Source organism: Trichoderma aggressivum (assembly GCF_033847375.1).
Source record: "Trichoderma aggressivum f. europaeum strain CBS 100526 chromosome Unknown scaffold_052, whole genome shotgun sequence".
Lineage (NCBI taxonomy): Eukaryota > Fungi > Ascomycota > Sordariomycetes > Hypocreales > Hypocreaceae > Trichoderma > Trichoderma aggressivum.
In genome coordinates, this window is record NW_026946418.1 from 190,130 (window position 1) to 213,856 (window position 23,727).

At 48.6% G+C, this 23,727-nt stretch overlaps 8 protein-coding genes across 8 annotated transcripts in view; 3 read left to right on the top strand and 5 right to left on the bottom strand.

Annotated features, from left to right (window-relative positions):
* Nucleotides 1-481: 481 nt before the first annotated feature.
* On the bottom strand, nt 482-3,010 carry Triagg1_9395 (uncharacterized protein; the record flags this gene model as incomplete). The annotated part of the gene is made up of 6 exons (XM_062904347.1): nt 482-956; nt 1,010-1,255; nt 1,306-1,411; nt 1,462-1,891; nt 2,191-2,453; nt 2,509-3,010. The coding sequence occupies 6 exons, from the start codon at nt 3,008-3,010 to the stop codon at nt 482-484; spliced, it is 2,022 nt and encodes a 673-aa protein (XP_062751689.1).
* Nucleotides 3,011-7,617: 4,607 nt separating this feature from the next.
* Nucleotides 7,618-8,804, bottom strand: Triagg1_9396 (uncharacterized protein; the record flags this gene model as incomplete). The annotated part of the gene is made up of 5 exons (XM_062904348.1): nt 7,618-7,624; nt 7,705-8,080; nt 8,147-8,174; nt 8,236-8,418; nt 8,493-8,804. The coding sequence occupies 5 exons, from the start codon at nt 8,802-8,804 to the stop codon at nt 7,618-7,620; spliced, it is 906 nt and encodes a 301-aa protein (XP_062751690.1).
* Nucleotides 8,805-9,304: 500 nt separating this feature from the next.
* On the top strand, nt 9,305-11,608 carry Triagg1_9397 (uncharacterized protein; the record flags this gene model as incomplete). Its single annotated transcript, XM_062904351.1, has 2 exons — nt 9,305-9,547; nt 9,599-11,608. 2 exons carry the CDS (start codon nt 9,305-9,307, stop codon nt 11,606-11,608), a joined length of 2,253 nt encoding a protein of 750 aa, XP_062751691.1.
* A 785-nt stretch (nt 11,609-12,393) lies between these two features.
* Nucleotides 12,394-12,921, top strand: Triagg1_9398 (uncharacterized protein; the record flags this gene model as incomplete). The annotated part of the gene is made up of 1 exon (XM_062904352.1): nt 12,394-12,921. The coding sequence occupies one exon, from the start codon at nt 12,394-12,396 to the stop codon at nt 12,919-12,921; it is 528 nt and encodes a 175-aa protein (XP_062751692.1).
* Nucleotides 12,922-13,144: 223 nt separating this feature from the next.
* Triagg1_9399 (uncharacterized protein) lies at nt 13,145-14,549 on the bottom strand (the record flags this gene model as incomplete). The annotated part of the gene is made up of 3 exons (XM_062904353.1): nt 13,145-13,398; nt 13,451-14,231; nt 14,334-14,549. The coding sequence occupies 3 exons, from the start codon at nt 14,547-14,549 to the stop codon at nt 13,145-13,147; spliced, it is 1,251 nt and encodes a 416-aa protein (XP_062751693.1).
* Nucleotides 14,550-15,186: 637 nt separating this feature from the next.
* On the top strand, nt 15,187-16,669 carry Triagg1_9400 (uncharacterized protein; the record flags this gene model as incomplete). The annotated part of the gene is made up of 3 exons (XM_062904354.1): nt 15,187-15,511; nt 15,570-15,870; nt 15,937-16,669. 3 exons carry the CDS (start codon nt 15,187-15,189, stop codon nt 16,667-16,669), a joined length of 1,359 nt encoding a protein of 452 aa, XP_062751694.1.
* A 1,208-nt stretch (nt 16,670-17,877) lies between these two features.
* Triagg1_9401 (CAZyme family AA3) lies at nt 17,878-19,692 on the bottom strand (the record flags this gene model as incomplete). Its single annotated transcript, XM_062904355.1, has 5 exons — nt 17,878-18,534; nt 18,611-19,147; nt 19,215-19,431; nt 19,488-19,607; nt 19,661-19,692. The coding sequence occupies 5 exons, from the start codon at nt 19,690-19,692 to the stop codon at nt 17,878-17,880; spliced, it is 1,563 nt and encodes a 520-aa protein (XP_062751695.1).
* A 1,645-nt stretch (nt 19,693-21,337) lies between these two features.
* The window catches only part of Triagg1_9402 (uncharacterized protein), a gene marked incomplete at both ends in the record, with an annotated part of 5,222 nt that continues 2,832 nt past the window's right edge, over nt 21,338-23,727 (bottom strand). Inside the window, 5 exons of the mRNA XM_062904356.1 lie at nt 21,338-21,911; nt 21,965-22,048; nt 22,108-22,752; nt 23,162-23,276; nt 23,335-23,676. Coding sequence (XP_062751696.1) covers nt 21,338-21,911; nt 21,965-22,048; nt 22,108-22,752; nt 23,162-23,276; nt 23,335-23,676 — 1,760 coding nt within the window. The remainder of the gene's footprint in view (nt 21,912-21,964; nt 22,049-22,107; nt 22,753-23,161; nt 23,277-23,334; nt 23,677-23,727) is intronic.

The following is a 23,727-nucleotide window of genomic DNA, read 5'->3' on the forward strand; positions in this document are numbered from 1 at the left end:
GAAAAAAGGTGAAAGCTTTTCAACTGACTCCAGATCATCAATGCAAACAAGGTCAAATAATAAAGGTATAAACTCGTCGGATTCAAGGTCGATTGACAATGCCTCTTTATGTGACAAACCATTGTGGGCTTCTGTTCGATGGAGATCCAAGTGCCTATCTCTCATAGCCTTGGAAAGGAACCCGGTCTCCGAATGATGACACTTGGGAATGTCGCATTTCCAAGGGAGCTCATGGCGCTTTTCGTGGGAGTCTCTGAGATGTCGACTGGCGAATCCATATCGCTGAAATGAGCAAGAAAAGATGCCACATTTGTACAATCGTTTGCCATGATGACATTCTATAATGGAGCACAAATTATGATTTGTCCGATGCTGCGTTTGACCTTGAAATCGATTGAATTGCGTATATAGCTTCATTGAAATAGTTGAAGTCGTGATAGGGTGAAGATTGCTCCAGTAGTGCCCTGGAGGAAATGTTACTTTACAATGAGAGGACGAAGAAACACGACATTTTACCTTGTTCGAGATGGTAAAGCGATATAGAGCATTTCTGTTGGAATTGGGCATTACTCCGAAGGAAACAAAAGAGCTTTGGATAGCAAGATTCGAGCTTCTGTAGTTCTGGTGGATATCGTTGTTCATTCAGTTCTTTGCGGCTACATGATTCTTGCTTGCCTCGTTCCTTATAAAACTTGTATAGAGTTGTGATTAACTCCTCTGATAAAGGTATAGACTGGTTTAGGCGCAGGTATTGGGTAACAAGGTTCAGCCATGTGTCGGTAGCATAGTAGTGCAATCTGTAGTTACCCATCTTTATGCCGACCTCGAGGTCGTCATTGCTGATATCGGGAGAGTGGTGATCCTGGCACATGTAACGTATGCAACAAATCGCTAAGCTTAGTGTCGCCTCTGTCCGATCAATGTAGTTCACAGTGTTATGTCGACTGTGAACATACCTTTTATAAAAGCAGGTTAGCGAGATCGTCGAGGCAGGAGTGGAACTACTCACTCTTTAACCGTGAAGTGTACAAACTGAATGTTGTCCCCCACAACTTCGACAATGGGACCACAAAGGCGGACAAAATTCAGTGGCGAGGATACTCTAGATGTGTCGCTGATCGTCACCACCAAAGCTTGCTCTAGTTCCAGCAGCGTCAAAGGCGTTGGTGAGCAGCTGATCCAGCCGAGAATAAGTCTGCACTTCTTTTTCACGATTCCGGACTTGCGATCGATTTTTTCGAACAGTCTCCCATATCTATAGATTTATCAGCTTCCTGTTTATGTATAGCCGTTGAGCTTCCATACGCTTCATCTAGGTCCTTAGGAAGTACTCTCAGTTCGTTGCGGATCTCATCCAAGTTGTCAAGCTCGTCAATGCTGCGCAACATGATCTTGGCGTAAAGAAACATCCCTGCTGGAGAGTAAGCGACGGCCAATAACAATGTAAAAATATGGGAATACCTTTTGCTTTCGAAGACAGCGGCGCGAGGAGATCTTCAATCTCGGATTTATCTTCGAGGAGAAAATCGTGAGCTGAAAACCACGTTTGTGCCCAGTCGTCAACAAATATTTGGATGCTTGTAGCATTGTGTGTATCCACTCGAATTGTTGATGATATTTGGCTCAGGACTGTTGAGATGTCGTGTTCTCCCCGACTGCTTATTAATATAAGAGTCTTCTTGTAGGCCGTAGATATTTCACAAAGCTTTTTGAGTAGCTTCTGTCGTTCAGAGGGGTCAATCTCATCAACTCCGTCAATAATTATGCTCACGAGGCCGGTGGAGTTAAGCAGCGTTTGTAGAATGCCAATAGCGACATCAAGGCTGTTTTTAAGATTTTCTCTATTTGAACCACAGAAAATCGCCTGAAGATCTTCGTCATCTGAAGCTAACTGGAATATTAGAGAATGTACAACTGATATGGCCGTGGTGCTGCTACTGTTAGCGTGGCTGAGAAAAGCGAATATAGTTCTAGTCGATATGGCGAAGTCGATTGCCACAGCGGCTAGATGAGTCTTTCCTATCGAACTTGTCAACTCATTTCAATGCAGTAGCAACGAGAGAATTAGGATGGCGAACCTGCTCCTGGAATACCGCAGAGCCATAATATCCGCCTTGAATCATCGTCCCCATCTAACCACTTCCTGAAATCAGTGGCTTGCTTCAGCCAGTTCCCAGTCCCCTTACAGACCTGACCTCGTATCCGATACAGCTCAGCATCGTAAAACCTTGGAGAGACATCAGTCTTGATAATGTTATATTCTTGACGCATATTACTCTTCTGTGTTGCTTCAAAATGATCGAAAGCTCGCTGTCTGTGCTCATACTCCTCCCTGAGGTGCTCCAAGCGCACTTTGTTTCTCATTAAATCTGTGTGCCGTTGGATATGATCCATGACAATTTTAATTTTCTCCTTTTGAGAGGGCCATAGAGCCTCGAACATGACTCGCCAATCTGCAATGCTCTCTCGTCAGTTCACTTTATATACTGTGCTCGGTTCATAACATACGAGGCAAGCCAAAGAACTTTAAAGCCACGGCATAAAAGTCAAGAATATCTTGAAAAAATAGGACAAGCACAAGCTTCACTGGCTCATTGTTGCCGAACATGGCAGCCATGAGCTTGAATTCGGGTAGCAGCTCACCAATCTCAGCTGCAGTATTGACAAGAGCATCAATGGACAGTGTTAGAGAGGCGGCCCATTGGATAAGCATTTTGATGGGACCCCAAATGAGTGCAAGAACGTCTGGTTTGACTTGTACGAATGTATCGATGGTATCTGCGTAGCTTTGGAGTCCTTCAAGAAATGGCTTGATTTTCGAGAGATGCCGAAGTCGTCCCTGTTTTGCCTGTTCAGCCTGAAGCGCGTCTGTTGCATCATAGACCTCGTCGATTGACTTAGTTTTTAGGATCTCTGCGTATAATTGATCATTTTTCAGCTTCGATTTGAACTCGCGGACGGCTTCTGCGAATGCTATTTGGGTGGCATCAGGATTAGACACCGTTGCCATGATGCCTGGCGGATAAATTGTTTTCGCCTGAGTGAAGTGGTTAGTGATATAAGTAGTGATAAAAAATAGCCCAAGCGTGATACAGTACCGTTAACTTGGTTAAATGAAATCTTCAAAATGAACAAATACTCAAGACAATTGACGAGCGACTCCGAAAATTGAATGGGAAATCTCTTATTCGACAGGGAATAGGCAACAGGGTGGGCAAGATTTGTGGCATTGTTGGGCAGATTTGATGGGCACCGAATGATGATTGTGATTGGTGAAATTGAGTGACCAAAGCAACACAATCAATGTACGCAAGTTGATTGGTAGTGGCAAAGCATACCGTATAATCGCTTCGAGCCTGGGCGCACTTCCACAGCCTTGCGTTCCCTGAACTGGCTGAACTGGAGAATCCGGATGGAGAACAAATGTGCGGGCCTGAAAAGTGCAACTTTGTCTAGACTCTCTATATTTTTCATGTACCTTCACCAAGAACAATATTATGAGCATGGCTGAAGGATTGCAATGCGATGGATGTCTATTCTCCCTGGACTGGATTCTTGAAAACTCCCAAAGGAGAATGTGAATGCATATGTACTTTGCGAGTCGCCAGAGAGGACAGTCACTAAGATATAAGTATACTCACACATTGCTATCTAAACATAAATACTTTTCGTTTGGCATGGCGAAGCTGGAACAAGGAATGGAGCCAAGCCCTTTCGGCAAAGATGAGGCAGAGTCGCAGCCCATAGACTTTCATCTCTCAAGGCGCCGCAGTAATGGATGTCTGGACAAGATTGATACGGACATTTACCAAATTTGTCAAAATCTCCCAAAGACCTGAATAGAGTTGAACTGGATTGACAAATTGTATCGCCAACAAGATACACTGAGGAGTGGGGGGCAAACAATTGACAGGTCCTAGCTCATTTGGAACGCGTCTTGTAAGCTGAATTATATCATTTATGTCGGAGTGTCGGATTTAGGGTCTTTACATGAACCATTCATCACTCAGAAACTATATTTTGCACGATTGAGGTGTTATCCATACATAGGTACTTTCACCCATAAATAGCAATTTGGAATGGATGGAAAAAAACCACTGCCACATACGACCAGAGAGGTAGTGGAAACTCGTGATTCCGTCAACTTTTCAAACCATCCATTACACCTCCAGACCACAAGATTGAAACCACACCGGTCTGCTCTCAAACCCCGGCTCCAGACAGCTTCAAAGGTTTCCAAGTCTGAGCGTACAGGTTGCGCTTTTTAATATACAAATTTATTAATTGTCCCCTTCATCTCTCATATTTGGTCAGCTGCGCAAAGGACGCACGCACAGCTGGGTGGACCAACATGTGCGCCTATGACTATTTGACCATGGCGCGTATCCGGGGTTGCCACACTCGAGATTCCGCAATGTCTACCTTGGAGACGGAAAAAGGTTTGGAGCTGGCGGAGGTCCCGAATATTCCCATGTGAAGATGTTTAATGAGGCTGCGTATTTGAGTCAAATAAAGCTGCGGCCACTGCATTAGTGTTGGCGTTTTTTGAACATTCCCAGTGAAATTTCTCAAGTGCCATGGGATGATTGTCGTTGCAGCCGAATCCGAGTCTTCATTCCGCTGTTTAAACCTGGTATCCTGATTTAATGATGACCATGTTTTTGATGGTGAGTAGAGAGTAGAACCCATCTTTATTGCATTCATATCAATGTGAATCAACAATCACCCCATTTGTTGCAGTTCCAGACCAAAATAGTCGACACGTGCCTCTGATGGACCTTGAAATTTATAAGTAAGACACATATTTACATTCTAAGCTATAGATTGGGTTGTCAAATGCAGAAGCCTACCTTAGACTCTCATCTCCCACAGTTTCAGTTCAAGGATTCCATCGTAGTGACAAGTGGATACTAGTACGAAGTATGCTAAAATCGAGGGAATAGTAACGATGGTAATGCGTGAGTTTTGATGGCGGTGATGTCGACCTAATAACATTACATGGGCGATATCTGGCGCCATGCTAAATCCCGAACATATTATGAACAAGAAACGTCGTTTCTATAGTGCAAGGTGCAATGACTTCTTGTTTTTTTTGGCACAGAATCAAAAGTTTTGCCTACTCTCTCAACACCACAAGAATATGAAGCAATTAACAACGGACAAGCCGTCGCAAACAACACGGGATTTCCGTTCTACGTGGAATCTATGAATAGATTAACCACTCAGCTTTCTGAAACGAGCTGCCTTTTTTTGACTAGCTACATTAAACTGATACATATCGCGATAGAGTCAGCCTATCGTGACTTGTTTCTTCACAGCAGGACACATGGGCAAGATGCGGAGCTAGGGAAATCAACAACCAACATGCATACGAGCCCTTGCTTAACCAGCATAGCCCCCCAGCCTCTCATTTCCAGGTATTAAAAGTTAAGGCTCCCCCGATTCTTTCTACAGTTGAGAACCATATCATGGCGATTAAGAATCAATCCTGCGTCAACATGACAACCACGATCGACCCACGAGTTTTCGAGGAACTTGCCTCCGTACGGGAAGGCATCAAACCATTTCTAAATGCAAACGAATTCAATTTCGATACATGCCGAGGATTCAAGAAAGAGACTACGATTCGTTGCGGAAGCCGGCCTCGTAGAGCCAAGGAGCAAGAGGAATTCACTAATCTTTTGTCTGAGCTTTCAGCCATGACAAAACATATCGATGCCAACATCCTCTATGACAAAATGGAGAGGTTTATTGCTCTTACAAACTGCACAAGCCGTCATCTTCAAGATGCCCACAAGGCATTTCACAAATGGAAGGCGCATAGAAAGACAGTTGTTTCAAACCCACTGCCGATGACTCCGTCGAGAAGCGCTACACCAGAAGCTGATACTTTGGGAACTCTATCCGATTCCAGCGACGAGATTTCATCACTACTTTTTGATGATGATTCCTGATGTTGTCCAACAAGCTGATATTAGTGCCTAGGTAAACGCGGCATTATGGACTAACCAAAAGCGCAAGTAACCCTCTTCCACTTCCTCTTTAAGAAAATGTTTATCGAAAAAATATATGCTATCTCTAATATACTATAACAGGATGCAAACCAATATACTTCGGAAAATATACGGATTAATGCTATTTATCTAGGCTACACTATGACTCCTGTCATGGGAAGCATTGGCCCGGAATTGCAATACATCCTTGATCAGGGAATGCACCGAACAGCGATGAAACGATTTGCTCAGCCCGAAGAGCTCGCTAATAGTATTATATATCTAAGTTCTTGGATAAGCTCGTTCATGAGCGGCGAGGCTATGTTAGTAGATGGGTGAGTATAATGCAGTTCTTTAAACTTGTGATGATCTCGTCTGGCTGACATATATGGTTAGTGGATTCTCCTCTTAACTGACAGTCGCTTGTGATGATGGCTTAATTTGGCAGTAAAACTTTTATCTGCTGACTACTATGAGATTGATACTATCTATATCAAGCAATCGCTAGAGATAACTTCCCTGGGTGTTTGTTGTCAGAATGCAAAGCTAGCTCTTAGTGTCATTGATCGCTCCCATTTGTCAATTGTTAGGTCTTTCTTTTCTACCCCTGATGTTTGTTTATGTCTATTATCTTGACTTCTTTATGTTGATGCCGTCTCTTAACGCAAGAAATCTTATAGCAAATAATTTATTAAAACATGGATTCCTTAATCTAGCTAATTGTGGTCAACTATCGAGTATAGGGTGTAATACCCGTAACCGGATCGAAATATGGTTGCCACCAATACTAGCCATAGTGGAGGGAAATTTTCCTTTGAAGATATAAGAACTAGGTATACGGTTACCAAACAGGGCGAGGGGCTTTATGAAGACAGGCAGGTCCAACAATCTGCAGGGATTATAATGCCTATAGATACATAATGCAGTGTACCTATTTAACCTAAGCAATTGTAGGACTACTGTTGATGTTAATAGATCATAACAAATTCATGGGTCTTTGAGAATTTCTCTGGCATTATAACATTGGGTCAGATTATTGCTTCTCTTCCCAGGTCTAATGTAAATATATACTTCACCTACAGGAAATCAAGCACATAAAGGCTTGGTATGTGCCTCTGAGGCCAGCTTGAATAGCGTCTTGCTGGCGTCTGTCGTCGTATTGGCGTGCTGGTTCGTCTTGAAAGAGGCCATGATTGTATTCGTCGAGTTAAATAAGAGTAATGCAATGTGATGAGAGATATGTATGTACATAGCTGGGGGGGGGGGGGGGGGGGGGGTGCCAATGGCGTTAAGTACATAATAGCGTTCATGGTCACATAGCAGAGATGCGGCAGGGGAATACGCTTTGCCGATACAATGAATCTAAGGAAACAAAGAAGAAAAGCAGAGTTCCGTAGCTCTGATCGGGATAACTAGAGGTTACCGAACAATCATTATCCAGGTAACATGTCTGGAAATAGGTTAATGATCACCAGGGTGGCCAAGGGTCAGCGAGGCCAATGTTATACGGTATAGACCGTCACACAGGCATCCCATCATCGTCATCAACTCAGTATATTCCATTAGTATACTCGTGTTCTGTGATAAATCTATCCACAACGTGATGCATCATATATCTACCGAACTAGATTCTAGCGGAATTGTTACACACCATTCCAAAGTATTCTTCTTATAATCTTGAAGAAGCCTTAGCTCATCATAAGGGACCAACCGGCTTGTCCACTCTATGCCTGGCCCCTGGAACCCAGTTGCCGTTGTCCACATGCGCATAAACTCGACGGGGGTGAATCTTTCTCCTTTGCCCTCCAGCTTTACCGATCGTGTTGGGCTATCTTCCGTCTCTGTAACTTGTCTGCCCCACACCAGGCCGCCGGGCTTGGCCAGAAACGCCAGAGCCCGTAGAAAGGCTACCTGGCTTGCGTAGTCGAAGAGATGAATCACGTTTGCGGAATGCACGTAGTCAAATTTCCCTTTTAGGTGAGAGAATCGTCGGGTGAAGTCGGGATCGAGGATGTTGGCCTGCACGAATGTTGTGGGGGAATCTGTACGATTTTGATTGTACAGGGCGAAACCAATCGTGAAGAAACCTAGAAAGAGCGAGATATTAGGAGCGGGCGCACCATGCGAGAGGTGAGATTACTGTATGCGCTCACGTTTCTCAATATCGATCCCAGTGATGTCCTATTCCGTCACCGGTTTGTAAGTGATTATAACGACAGTGGCAAGGTCCCTCGGAACATACGCCTGGTGGGAAGCCATCGTGGATAAGCTGCCTGATGTCGGTCCCGACGCAGCAGCCCACATCTACGAGCTTCAGAGGCTGCTTTCGCAGACGGGCTTCGGAAACGACGCGCTGATAGCAAAAATGCCTGTCGATACGTGGCTCGGCAAACATGTACTCGGATATACACGTGTAAGCAGCAACCTGTTGTTCGTTAACTCGAACGGATCTGCTCCCAAGGCCTCCAACCCTCTCTTCCCCCCCCAGCAGCTACATACTTGTCGAGCTTCCTTCCGTGCTGCGCTAATCCGATCAAGCACTTGGGACTCTTTCTCAGCCGCGTTGGTAGAGAATCGCTGATGTAGGTGTAGAGTATCCTCCTTGCGTTTCAGGAGTAGAATCTCGAAATCAAGCGCCCGAGGGACTGTGCCACGGAATAGTTCCTTTGCGAGTTCCATGAGCCTGTCTTGATCGATCGTGGTAGTATGGGCAATAGAGCTACTTTCCTCACCCCCGGATGAGAGCCTCGAGTGCCCATCTTCGCACCCTTCGTGAACCTGATCAAGGGCTTCAGTCTGCATAATGTCCATCTTTCTGGGGCTCTATCGTTATCGTCGTCGAAAGCAGTCGTCTTTTGCGAAGGAAATCGTCTTCCTCGTTAAGATACTCTGTCCTTTCTTCTAGTAATGTACGTCGAAAATACGCAGGACTAAGAAGCCAATAAGGATTGAAGTTGTTAATCAATTATGCGAAAATATTAATCATGTAACCCCCCCACTCGCTCCCAGCTTGATGCCTAAAGTCCCGCACCTTCAATGCAACATAACCCACTCGTAGATGCATATGATGCCAGCTATGATGCCAGCTGTGCTTATGATGCCAGCTGTGCTGACAGCGGGGAGGGGTGCGGTTAAAACATCAATGTTACGTGGAGTACGGGGCCACCCCCCTACCAGAAGTTTTGGGATTTAAAAAAAAAAAAAAAGTCTTGCTGCCGGAATATCTCTCGAAAATGGGTAGATATATAGAATGTGGCTCCGAGTGTACATGTAGAGGCCGATAACGTTATCCTTGCCATAGCTCCTTCACCATGTCGGAATACCTCCAGTTGGGTATTGACCCATCATCACTTGGGTTCTTGTCCATCTTTCTTGGAGGCAGCATCATCCACAAGACAAACTTAGCTGAAGCGTCAATACGTGATGTAGACTGGGATGGCGTGGGATTTGTTCCTAGGAAAATCGATATAATCTCTCTTCTAAGAGAACGGAGAGCAGACCTCTGCGATTTGCTCGGAGTAGTCGAAGAAGACGGCTCGGCTGCATCTTGGGAGGTAGGTCGTTAGTAGAATCGCTTGAAGGTCTGAAGCTGAATATCTTCACAGGAAGCTCTGGAGTTAGCAGCTACTTTAGATTGGCAAGTTTTGCGCTTCTCTGGATGGACACGCTCGGGTTCCAAACGGACTATGAAGATATGGTCTCAAGAGCACCTCGCTGCTGCGGTTTCCTATCCCGGATCCAGTTACCTCGGCGTCTTGTCACACAAGACGTTGCACACGATACAGCTCAATCAGGGTGCACTGGGTCCGGGGATTCTAGTCTGCCCCCCCATCCAGGTTACCGACAACGTCTACATCATGTCCGACTTTGACTTGATCCAAATCACTGTACCTGCGGATCGGAGTTCCGAAACCAGAGCATGGCCTGGGATTCTATGTGACTTGCTCGTGACTTCGCGGTGCGTGTTCGAACGCTCGAGAGGCCTGGGAGCCTCACTAAAACAACTCATTTGGTCCAAGTGGGGACACATGCTTCACCAGAACGACACGGCATCTACTCTCGGCCCTGCCCCCTTCTCCCTCTACCGCTGGGCCTCGTTCGGGAAAGCTTTCAAGGACCGTCTAATCTTGGAGGGAGAAACGACTCGCCCGTTAACGGCCGCGTCGCCAAGCTCACTTCCAGCTAGAAGCCTACGCACCACTTTTCTAACCATCCGGCCAGACCAGGGCGACTCTATGACAACTTCACCGGTGGAATTCATCTCCTACGACAAGCCGGAATGGACCCTACAACCAGCGCTCAACTCAAGCTTCGCCAGGACCAAAGTGGACACCAGCGCCGCTCCAGCACCACCACACACACAGTTCGTGGTCACGGATAAAGTAGGCGCCCAGAGCCCATTTTCGAGAAATTCAGTGTGCGAACGTGCCAACCTGGAGTTTCTGGGAGGTGGACCGCGTCACCAGGTCTTTATCAAGACTACAGGGAGTTTCGTCTTCGAGCTGGATGCTCTTACGCTGCTCCGGCGGCTCTATCGAGCGCGCGACCTGCAACGCATCATTGCAGTCGATCGTGCGCAAAAGCGGATATACTATGAGTACTTCAACGGAAAATCGCTCCTGGACATACGCTTTGGCTATCTTGCGGGAACACCGTTGCCAAAACAAGAGAACAGGATGGGGGCTCTCGACCATCGTTGGCTCTTAAGCGTCGAAGCGAAGAGAGCTCACGACGTCATGCGCTCCTACAAGCTCTCCTACTCAGCCGGGCATCCCAGCCGTGCCAGTTCTCGAGAGGCCCGGATACACCAGTACTTTTTCCACCGGCTACACGTGAACAAACACCTGAAACAATTCTACCCGAGCACCTCTTCGGTATTTCGCACCTCCGGATCTGGCTCGACAATCCCGTTGGACGAGTTTCTCCAGCTGCCAATATACGTTAACAATGTGCGGCGCCAAAACCTGCAGCACTATCTGCACCAGGCGGAATTGCTCCTCCATCCAGACGCCGATCACTTTTCCTTGCTGCCCAACGTGTACGGCCTGGGGGATGGGCATGGGGGTAACATCATGGTCGCCGGGCCGCAAACCACCACGCCTACCTTGCGGTACATCGACTACGAGGTGGCAGGGCACCACTCGATTGTACTGGACATGGTCAAGCCAATCTACCTGGACTGCTTCTGCAACGCTCTCTGGGGGGACATGCTGGGACCTGATCTATCACAACGTACAACAGCAATATCCCCCCCGCTGGCGCCGACGGTGGAATGGACAGTAGAAGCAACTGGGATACATGTCCGATACCAACTCAATGCGAGCTTCCTGGACAAAGCCATGGCTAGGACCAAATTCGAGTATATTGTCTGTCCTGTCCTCGAGCACATCAATGGGCTGGGAATCCAAGGCGGTGTTGCTGAGCGCGTCCTGGCGCATGCCCTGTTCTGCTGTGCTATTCTAACCCGGGACTTTTCCAAACGTCCCGACTTGTTTTTTCTGAACCTTGCCATTGGAGTAGATCTGGCGGTCGACATGCGAGGAGTCATAGACCGAACCTTTGGGGCGCAAAGTTGGCCCAAAACAAATGGTCTAGTCAAAGATGGTCGAGAATGAACAGTATAGGTACCTCCATAGATCCAATAGAGTTACAGATATACACAGAATTGGCGCTCATTTTGACGCTTATTTTGACGCGGATAGTTGCCTCTAGACTGTTTGCGTTACCGTCCAACGGGTGGCTTGAGCATTAGAGTACCCCACCAGAACATCGTCATCCCCCCAAGATCGTCGGCAATTCTTAATAAAATAGTAATATTTAAAAATAGAATAAAAGAAAAAAAGATTTAAAAAATATTAGAGAATTAAATATAAATTTTGTAAATATCTTCAGAATATACTTATATTACTATATAAAATACTAATAAAACTAAATACCCTCTTAATATTTTTTACTTTTTTAACTTACCTTAGTATTTCTTATTAAATATTAATAATATTATGTAATATTTATTAGATACGTAATATTTTATAGTTTGAAAAACATTATTTTCTAAAATTCCTTATCTTACTATAACATTTAATTTTATATCAATTTTTTAAAAAATAGCTATTATAGTGTAAACGCCCTGGCGATCTTGCGGGGATGCTGAAGTTCCGGTGGGATACTCTATCGTGACACCCGTACAGGCAAACCACATATGCAGCAGCTTCACGTGCCACTGCAAGCCTTGCCCTCTTTCCTTCCCTTTCCCCCTCTCCCCTCCATCAGCAAATAAAATTTCCCATCACAAAAAAAGGTCAGGCAATCTCTACCGTACCCCATAGGCAAGCTGACTCCCGGATCCCTCCATCGTATTCACTCGCGCTCATAAAGGATCTAGAATACTGATTACGTCGCCATGGCCTCGACCGACAAGAGTCTTCACTTCTCGGACCGCTTTGCCATCAGCTGTGGCACTGTGACGATTGACATCACTGCGTCGAAAGTGCTTCTCATTTTTTGGCGAAAGACGGGCGAATACTTTCTTCCCAAGGGCCGCAAAGATGTCGGCGAAACCCTCGAGGAAACGGCTCTACGCGAGACCTTTGAAGAAACCGGAATGCACGCCAAACTTTTGCCTGTCGCCATCGATACCCTGGCCACCATACCTTCGTCGCTCGACGTCTCAGCACACCCCAAGTCCGTGACGGAACCAATTGCCGTCGCTCAGCGTGTCACCAAGGGCACGCTCAAGATCATCTTCTGGTTTGTCGCGTCGGGAGATTCCACAGCGGCCCCAGAGGACCGACCGCAACAGGAGAACGAAGACTTCGACACTCACTGGGTGTCTTTTGACCAGGTCGACTCTACATTGTCTTTTGATGACGACCGACGTATCGCCCGTGCGGGTATCAACGCAGTTCAGGCGGGAGCAGCACCGGCTTGACGGATAGACTTGAAGAGGAGCAGAGAGAAAGCTCGGGGTTATCAGGGCAAATAGCATCCAGCACCACCATAGCAATGCTACGATAACATAAGTGGCAGGATTAGGCCAGTGCCTCCTCGTCGGGGCGACAATATCAGTTGCGGAGAGGAACAACGCATATCGTTTGACCTTGGGAAAAAAATATATGTCACTGCTCTCCTTATCTACAGCCGCCTTTCTGAGATCATAGCCCTGCTCCGTCGACACCACCCGGCCCAAAGTCGGGCTGCCCGCCTAGGGTACCAAATATATCGCCGAGATAGTTTGGCGCCGCGATGCCTTTCTGGAAGATACCATCCCACTCGTTGAGTAATCCCCGCACGATTGATACTCCGGCCAGGTAGAGGTTTGTGGTGGCTAAAGTGATGCCATTCTGTTCGGCGGCGCGTAGGTTGTCGAGGACGTCAACGCCAGGCGCCGGACGGTCAAAGTTGGAACCTTTTTCTTCCCATTAGCCTTGACAAATAACCTATAACAGGCCAGGACTCACCTGTCCGCATGATGATTGCTCTGCCGTAGTCTACCAAACCCCAGATATCAAGGCGGACCAAAACCCCTAGGATTGCGTTTTCTTCCTGGGCCGTCACACAGTACGTTCCAGACCCATTGGTTAGTAACCTGGTCACATTCTCAAAGGTCTCACTCAGCAAGTGACCCGTATAGTATACGTCGCTCGTTGCAGAATCGCATTTGATAACTGAGGGGGGTCTTGTGGCCATGGCGTACGAAGGCCCTGCGGCAGCATACTTCTTTCGATAAGCCCTCGCGTTGGCAGAGTCCTCTAGCCTGACCTCGGAGGCGTAGCCATATGCCGCATCTCGAAGAGCCTCGTTCACTTCGAATACTTCGGTTCCGTACAGCCTGGTTGGGTATTGACCAGGACTAAGCGTTCCGTATGAAAAGTAGCCCGTGGTCCAGTCGGGTGGCATCTCTCGGGCGTCGAGTTCATACTGCAGAGCAACCTGAACCGCATACTTAGCAATGGCCACACTTCCCAGCGTGCCATGCTTGGGGTTCACGCCGGCAATTCCTGCAATCAAGAAGTATGTCTTTCGAAGATCAAACATTCCCGACAGCACCACTGAGTTAATTGTAGCGGCCGCGTTGATCTCGGACTCTCCGGTCGTGACCTGGCAGATGGTGCCTTCAGCTGTGCAATGAACAGCTGGGTAGAGAGGATTAAGGCCTGGGACAGAGATGTTCGTCGCGAGGAGGTCTCCCAGGCCGCTCTTGGGCAAGTTTTCGTACCATACGTCGGCTTCCGGACCAAACTGCAGCACCCAGCAACCCCATAGTTAACAGCATGGTCTAAGAGGCGTGAAGCTCATGACGAGATGATTCACTGCTCATCTATAATCAGCATCTTCACCTACCAAGCTGATTATAAGAACTCTTGGCGTCACCTGGTGACCCAACCGAACCCGTGGCTCGCCAATCCCAAGCGCTCCCAAGCGTGACGGGAGACTGGAAATGATAAACTGCGAAATGGTTGAATATTCTGCGGCGACCTTTGTGACTGTAGTGGGACGGGAATGCACGTTAATGTCGGCACCCAGCAAAAGACCGGCCGCAGTGTAAAGCCAGCGCATGTTTGGCGTGTTTGGTGGGTGGTTGGAGAGAGGCCGATTCGGGATATTCCTCGCAGCAAATCGGGCCCGTTGAGCCGTAGAACCAGGTCGAGACTATTGATTCTTGGGGCTTTTTTTTCTTTGGAGAGAGAACCAAGTAAAGGCAATCATAGGTCTGCAATCCTGTCACCTCTGGAACCGAGCCATTGAACAACTGGGGGAGGGGGGGGGGGAGGGGTTCAAAGGTATTGATATATATGTACCCCATGCTTTGGAGTAAAGGGTTATCACGCCTAGCTATTTATTTTGATAACTAGTATCTCGCAATGTATTATTGCGCGCTTCAGCGCTCTGCTTGATTGGCCCATCCTTGGGTAGGATGAAGCGTGTCAGCCTAGAGTTGCATTTGATCCGGCCGATGGGCGTAGCTATCAGACTGTGATTGCACAATGCTGACCGCCAGGTGAGTTGTGCCTTTAGCCGGTTTATCCGCACGAGCCTTGACAGCTGAATCAGTATTTGTCTCCATCAAAGTAGCATGTGGGGTGAACAAAACACCGCCGGTCTACCATATAAAATTGCATGTGATGGGCGGCGCTGTTCTTCTTACCATGCACGAGTAGCAGCAAACCTCTGGTCCAAGATCCATCATCCAAGTATGGAGCCTGAATCGAGCCCGCTGCTGCAAGGCAGTCCGCCATCTACGACGCCGGTCGATTTTGCTGGTTATGCGCATGCTGGCGGACGCCGCCGCACGAGATTATATATGTTGATTTATTTGCTCGTCTTCCTTGACTGCTTCTCGGGATTCCTCCTTGATGTTCCTCTCATACAGTTGCTCGAGAGGACAGTCTGTTGGCGCGAGGCTCGGCGCGATAGCCTCCTTCTTATGGTCGATTCTCCTCCTTTTTGCAAGTCTCCGGCGGTGCAGCGCGAGGTGGCTATTATCAATGGGTTCAAAGGGAGCTTTGACTCATTATCTGGTAACTTGACTCGTCCGCTCAATGGAGCAGACCAGCTTCAGTCTGACCTTTGTGCTAGGTCTTCTCACGGCCTTGATTTACGGCTCTCTCGCGGACAAGAAGGGCCGAAAGCCCATCATTATTCTTTCCTTCGCCGGTCTATATCTGCACCTTTTGTGGATCCTGTTTGTTTGTATTACTCCTGCTGTCTCTCTCGTCCTCGTGGCTCAGCTAATCTTCAGTGGCCCAGGCTACAATAGGAACATCATGCCAACTCGCCTGGTCTGGACGGCCTCGGTATTTCTTATGATCGGCGGGGGGCACAAAGTATTCATGTCCATGCTATATACGATGTTGAGCGAGGGCCTCTCAGCTGGAATGTGAGATAGTCCAGTCGCTTTTCTCTAACCCCAGGGAATGCTAACGTCCACGGGGAACACACACAGCTCTGGCGGATTATACACCCTCAGCGGAATCAAGATGCTCTCTTCTACGTTCTCTCCCCTCATGAGCGGGTTTCTCATGACCTTTAATCTCTGGACTCCATTCCAGCTGGCGTTGCTTTTAAATTCGATTTGCTTCCCGGTTATGCTACTTCTTCCCGAAACATTGACGCCGCCTCCACGTGCCGCGTTTCATGCTGAGCGAGCTCGGTTGATCCAGCAAAGCACAGCGGATCAACGGCCAGGTGAATCTCCAATGCTGCTCGTCCCGACGGAGCCACCAACAACTAGTGGCAATACGGTCCTCCAAGACGCCGCCGCGTCCATCTTACAACTGATCCGACAGAGTCTGGGCATATTCTCGCATCAGCGGCAACTGTCAGCAATTCTTTTCGTAAGCATCATGCATTCTTTTACCATCTCAAACACATTGATTCTCCCACAATATGCCTCTGAGAAACTGCACTGGGAGTTTCATCACACCACTACGCTACTGTCGATCAAATATGGCGTCACACTTCTCACAACTGGAATTCTCTTTCCCATCGTCGTTGTGAAGACGCAACATAGACCAATTACGGCACAAAGAGCTCTCAATTTGCGAATCATCCAGGCCTGTCTGTGTTGTTCTTCAATAGGATATCTCTGCATTGCAGTTGCAACAGAACCCGTCTCGTTTCTTGCAGGTGCTGATCCCCCCCCGACCGCCTTGCGTTTCTTCAAGCTTTTGTGCTGATATAATTTCAAGGCCTTTTGTGCTGCGCGATAGGCGAAGGGGTAGAGCCTGCATATTTGGCACTCGTTGCATTTTCAACCGAGAAAGACATTAAAGCCAAAGCATTTACCATGGTCGGGATTTTGGATATTCTAAGCGTCATGTTGGGCAGGCCCACAATGGCAGCGTTTTATTCGATTGGCTTGACAGGGGATAAAGCTTTTCTAGGCCTCCCTTTTGCTGTTTCCGCAGTACGTTTATGTGTCTTGGCCAAAATTCCCCGAGACGGATCTAACGACTTGATAGCTTCTATCATCTATTACAGCAATATTTGCTTTCACCATAGTCCCACGTCGCTAGAGAACCTATATTACCACTCTAGGATCTTAGGTCGACGATGTTGGTCCCATACTCAGCTACTACTCTAAAGCCGAGTCGGGTGGCTTAATTGGAGTGATATAGACCTGCTCTCGCGTATAGAGTTTACCAGAATCGTCGCTCTAGAGTATTCATGAGATTGGGGCTGCTCCGATCTCTCCATCTCCCGTTTGAGATATATGTCAGGGGCCTCTGGCTGCCTCTGACGAGTGAGGAGGATTACAGCGACAGACACAGACAGAGGGTCACGAGCCGCGTGTGGGAGGCTTAGGGCCGCACCAGCGCGCCGGCAGCGAAATATTCGGGAAAACCAACTTGAAGCCTACAGGCATAGCCATAAACAATTGAGGCGCATCTGCGTCCTCCTCTGTCGTCAGCGTGTCTCTTGCATCGGGCAGGCCCTCAGCCAGTTCCATTACAGTCATCCCTCTCGTGTCATCAAACGTATTCGGCAAGGTCGGCCTTCTAGGCCTGCTGTTCATTATTTCTCGCCAACTATACCGCCATGGCATGAGACAGAGTGCTGTTTATTTTTGAGTATGAAATAGAAGAAAAGCTAGGATGTCTACAAAGTATCTATAATAGCAATAGAGAATAGCTTTATTATCAAACGATTTCTTTCTTAATCAAATCTGCGGCTTTTTCCCCTATGCCATACGCAGGCAATTGCGTGTGGCCGCTGTTTAAAGTCGGCATAATACTGCAGTCAGCCACTCGGAGGTTTTTAACCCCCTTGACACGAAGCTCGCTATCAACGACTGCTAATGGATCATCATTTATATTGCCCATCTTACAAGTTCCACCGGCGTGAAATCCTGCATATGTGGTTAGTTTTCAATTTTTTTTTTTGGCTAGAACTGGGCAAATGGAAAACACGGGAAGAAAAGAAATGCGAAATGCGACGAACCTGAGGTTGCGTTCTCCCGGACATACTGGGTCCAAGCTTCGCGGCTTGTATACGTATGGTGAAGCGATTCTTCCGGCCAGGAGCCCTTGACGATGGCCGAAGTGCCTTTCCCTTTTGTGATGATCTCATTGGCAAACGAACAAGCCTCAGACAGCACCAAGACATCGAGAGGCTCTGCGAGGTAGTTATGGTCCACGACAGGAAGAGCCGTGGCGTCGGCCGAGGTAATCGTCACTGTCCCCTGGGATCGGGGCGAGAAGAGCTCCGCGACGATACCAAAGACCGACTTTCCCTCGGGGAGATGCGCAAATCGTTTCAGACCCCCATAGCATTCGGTGGTGAAGAATTCAATGTTTGGCTGATCAGCGGTCAGGCCCATCGGGTCCTTGCCAGCTTCCCGGGCTGCGCCAGTCCACTGCGGATCTTGTTTGAGGCGTTCATCCAGACGGGCATATGCGCCGACACCGAAAGGAGACGAGGCGAGAAAGCCGCTCTTGTGATCGCGCCATAGCTTCAACGCTTCGCTGTACGCCTCTTTCCGATGAATGAGATGGTCGATGGTGAGGCCTTCTTTATCGGTCTCGTAAAACATGAACACGATCTATCTCCACGCGCCCCCCCGTTTGAGTCAGACACATGTAGCCTAAAAGCTGGAGTTGGCTGCCTAGCGTGCTTACGAGATGATCGAGTAGATTCTTGCCGACGCCCACAAGGTCAATTTGACAAGGAATTCCGAGTTGGTCTAGGTCAGCACGTGCGCCAAGCCCCGATCGGAGCAGGATAGCAGGGCTGCAGTAACTGCCGGCGCTAAGGATAACTTCTCGTGTGGCCTTGAAGCGCGACCTAGACGAGTCACTGTTGATCACGTCGACTGCTACCGCTCTTAATCCGTCTGGAGATTGCTCCAGGACCACTCGGTCCACGACGGTGTTTGTGACGACCTCGAGTTGATTGCCATCCCGGACCATGGTTATGAACGAGGCACTAGTCGATCGATAGCCTTGCCAGTGTGTCCTCGTGATATGACCACTCCCTTGAGGGTTACGACCGTGCGTGAAAATGTCCGCGTCATAAGGGAGGCCTTCGGACTGGAACGATTGCAGGATGAGTTCCGATATGGGAGCCAGCTCTCGGGGTTCCGTGTGGAGCGGCCCGCTGTCGCCATGACCTTGCGTGTCGGCATCAAACCAGGGCTTTGGGTGAAACTTCTCAGACTTTTGTACAGTTAGCGTGGCTTTTCCCCCGAAAGAAAACAGCGAGAGCGAGTGGCATTCGCAGCACCTTCATCATGTATTGGAAAAAGTCATCGCCGCTCCAGCCCTCTATGCCCCAGTTGTCATAGTCCGCCCTAGCGCCCCGAATGCAGAGGGTCCCGTTAAGCCCCGTGCTGCCGCCTATGAACTTTCCACGATGTAGTTGCAAGCGTCGGTCGTCCAGGGCCGCCGACGGAGGTGACTCGAAACCCCAGTCGGTCGATCCGCCAAATAGGGAGTTCCACCTGCATGGTGGCTAAGCAACAAGGCAACACAAGGAGAGGGGATTGGGACAAATTACCCTCCGGCCATTTGCGAGTCCTCAAGGTCCTCGCAGTTTGACCCGGCTTCGATGAGAAGCACCTTTACGCCCGGGCATTGAGCAAGCCGTGCAGCGACGACGCAGCCGCTCGCGCCACCTCTGTTGACGTTTAGCAACCCATATCCCAGCTTAGCGGAGTGGACTCGAGTTACCCGCACACGATAAAGTCGAAGACTTTATCCATTGTCAAAATTGTCTGGGAATGTGCATACACTTTGACTATCAACAGGGCAAGTACTCAACATCAAGACGGCAATATAAATATGTAGAGCGGTGAAGTAATTGCTCTTCCCCTCGCTCGTTCCTCGGGCAATACGCTACATAGCTTCATCTACGGACACGTGTACTCATCCTAGAGGGTACAGCTAAAAGGTATCACGAGCTCGACTGTGGTTGTGGAGAGGTTAGGTATGTATGCTCGTACGATCCCACGCCCCTGTCATCATCTAACCCCTCCATACCAAAATTGCCGATGTGGGCCTCGCGTAAAGTTAACCTGCCCTATGCTAATCGCTAGCTAATTGGCTAGGGAACTTTTATATAGAGGGGCCAGATAATGTCAGGGGTACTTTCCATTAATCCCATTAAGTGCCATAAGGCACCACCTAAGTACTCGTAAAAACTATAGCCAATCAAAGGGTCAGAAATTGAAGATTCTCCCCTCAACATAGGAGAAAAGTGGATATGGTACTTAGGTGGTGCCTTATGGCACTCAAAGGGATACAATGTGCTGGTCTGAAATGAGCCACCGCGACTAAACCAAGTAGCGCTGTTAGGAATCGAACCTAACCTTGGATAACCCATCCGATCAGTCTAGGGGTTACGTAATACGAGTACAGCAAATCAGCCTAGAGACCCCCGCCCCTCGGCTCCCTTCTGGGGGGTATATCCATAATAATAAGCGAAACTGACTGTTAACTTACAGGACTTAGTCCTAGGAAGTAGTGCGCGCTGTGCCGCATGCCAAATGCCGAGATAGCTGCCCATATCACCTCGCAGGCGCATGTCCATTACTTAATGCATATGATACAAAGTACACCGCTTGATTCTCCGGCGCCTTGTGAAATAGACATCTCGATTCTATTGGTTCGCCGCCAGACGGCTTACCGTGGTCCCGTGCCTGCGATAGTGGCAAGAACAAAAGGTCCAAGGGCGCGCTCATGGTTGCCTAGAGAGGTCTTTCTTGTGAGGCCAATACCGTAGTCCAACTACCGCCTAGTTGCAGCCGAAATGGGCTATGAAATTTGAATCACCTACTTAGTTAGGTAGGTTTCCAAGCCAAGGTCATGTAGGGCTGCCTGAAATACCATTTTTGGCCAATAGGTCGTTGCCAAAATCACGCTTTTTTTCCCTAGTTACATGATCCTCAAGCGCATCCACGAAAAGATGAACATCCTTGTAAAAATGAGATTGCCCCTTGTAAAATATATCGTCGGGCTCACCTGCATCCTCGCCTTAGCTGTTCGGGCGTAAGAATTAGGGAAATACAGTCGCGAAGCCGGGTGCTGCAGCGGGTTAATGGAAATCGCGCTTGGGGCGGCAGTATAACTTCCTGGGGTTATGATAAGTGCAACGTAGCTGTTTATACCAAGGAGAATTATTATAAGCTAAAATAATAGGGAAATTAAGTATTTATTATAGTTAGCTTTTTAACTAGCAACTATTTATGGATCTACATCAGAGGTGCCTTAAGACCTTCAATAAGATAGTCCTGTACAGAACAAGATGCTGTGACCCATCTCTAATGTCTCTACCAGAGGAACTTGTGTCAAGCCCAAATCCGAGTTCACCTTGTGAATGTCAAGCTGTCCATCGAGTGACCCTGCAATTCATGTTGACCCGCTCAACTCACTCTGCAGTAGCTCTCGAGGGTCTCCCATGTGGGTAATCTCCCCATCTTGCATGACGACAACCGCATCATACGAGGTAATCGCTTCCATCTTGTGGGTAACCTCGAGGACGGTGCAGCCGGCAAACTCGGCTTGTATCACTCGCCGCAGTTTCTCCCCCGTATCGTGATCCAAGCTGCTCGTTGCTTCGTCCAACAGCAGTATCTTTGTCTTATGGAGAATGGCACGAGAGAGGCAGAAGAGCTGTTTCTGGCCCATCGATAGACCCATTGTGTCCAGCTCGACACCGAGCCCCCCTCGGGCGCTGATGGCTTCCCACATACCTGTCTTTTCCAGGGCCGTTATGAGGTCCGTATCCGAAAATACCTTGTCAGCCGGGTAAAGGTTCTCTCTCACTGTCCCAGGCAGTATGACGGGCTCCTGGGGCAGCGTACTGATGCGAGATCGAATGGCCTCCCGCCTGAAGACGGCGAGGTCCATCCCGTCGATGCGTAGGGAACCTGACCTGAGGTCCAAGAGACGGAGGAGAGTAAGAATCAGGGATGATTTGCCACTGCGGCTTGTTAGGTTGCCCGTTTCGCTTGCATAAGGAGGACGTAACCCTACCTTCCAGTCCGGCCACATATGGCAACTTTCTGCCCAGCCTTGACGGTCAGGGATACGTTTTTGATTGTAGGAGTGAGTTTATGGCTAGGCGAATCCATGTTAAAAATATCCGGAATCTCACAAGGAATATGAGCAAGCCATACCTATAACTCGACGTGACGTTGATGAATTCGATGTCGCCCCTGGTAGGCCATCCACGCGGTGGGTCGTGGCGCTCAGCTTCGAGGGCCTCCTTGGGAGTCTCCTTTAGAAAGCTGCGTAGCCGCGCGACGGCTCCCAAACAGCTCTCCAAGTTTGTCCACGAGTTGATGAGAAAAGCAAGTGTGTTGTTGAAGCTGATGACGTTAACCATGGCGAGGCCGATGGCGGCTTCCGACGTCGAATGGCGCATCAACACCGCAAAAGCGACGAGAATGGTGGCGATGAAACAGACGAAAAAGTCCAAAACCACATTCAGCCATCGCTGGACGGAATAGAGAAGATAAAATGGCGTCTGAGACTTGTTCAGCCGCTCGCTATTCTTCTCCATAAACTCCCGCTTCCACCCCATGGCCCGGATGGTGACGAGCCCGCTGAGCGTCTCGGAGAAGTGAACATACAGGGGCGACTTCGCTTCGAGATCGAGATGGCGAATCTGCCGCGATGTGCGCAGGTAGAACGCCTGGAGAAAATAGAGCGCGACCATGCAGAAAGGAATGATGGCCACAACATACCGCGCACCGGATGCAATGATGGCTATCTCGGCGACGATGTTGAATGTATCTACCCCGCTGTCAGTAGGATGAAACCTATAGAAGGGTTGTGGGATTCAACCTCGCAGTGCGTTGAAGGAACTGGCAGGCAACGTCTGGTCTATGATCGTCATGTCCTGGCTGAAGCTATGCATGGGGAGGAAGAGCGTTAGCAGGCAAAGGGGCCAAGCATTTGATAAGTTCCGAGATCTCAACTCACCGATTCAAAGTGACGCCGCTATCGGTTGAAGTGAAAAAATGAAGGGGTGCGCTGCTCGCGCGGCATCGTCAGTGCCCGAGATCGAATGGTTACAACGGAAAGAACAGGTTTTGCTCACTTCATCACCGCCTCAAGCAACAGCCAATGCAGGTGTTGCGAGGATCTTCTGATAACGTGGATGAGGAAGAACCTGTGGTACCCTTCATTGGCATGGGTATTCTCATTAGGGATGCAGACCACACGTACCTGGAGAGCATCCAGATTGACGCAAAACAGGCCACGGCGAACATAAGGTACACGCCCAGAAAGTAGCCCCGGTCCTCGTCTATTCCGTGCTGGGTCCATATCCGGAGCCATATTTCTATGACTCTCGTTAGCGTTTAATAGTCAGAGTCCAGTGACGACGGCAGTTCACAAACGCGGCATCTTTCTAAAGATGGTAAATAAAGTCGCCAGGATGGCTAATGCCAAAGCGAAGACAGGTCCTATCGACCGCAGGTAGAACATATAAAGACTGAAATCTCCGGTCTGACGAGTGAGATCGGCATCTCCCGGGTTTCTGGTTGTTGCCTCGTGCAAACGCAATTGGCCGATCTCGGCTTCGGAGTCGACGTTTGGCCGCGTGTCTATGGATGTCTCTTTCGCATTCCGTCGTATCATACTCCTCATTCCTTCGTCAATAGAGTCAAACTTGACTTGGTTATACTTGATCATCCCCGATTCAAGTATGGTAACGAAGTCTGCCTTGTGCAGGAACTGAACTGCGGCGTAGAGTCAGTTTAGCCTCGGGGGGGGGGGGGGGGGGGGGGGGG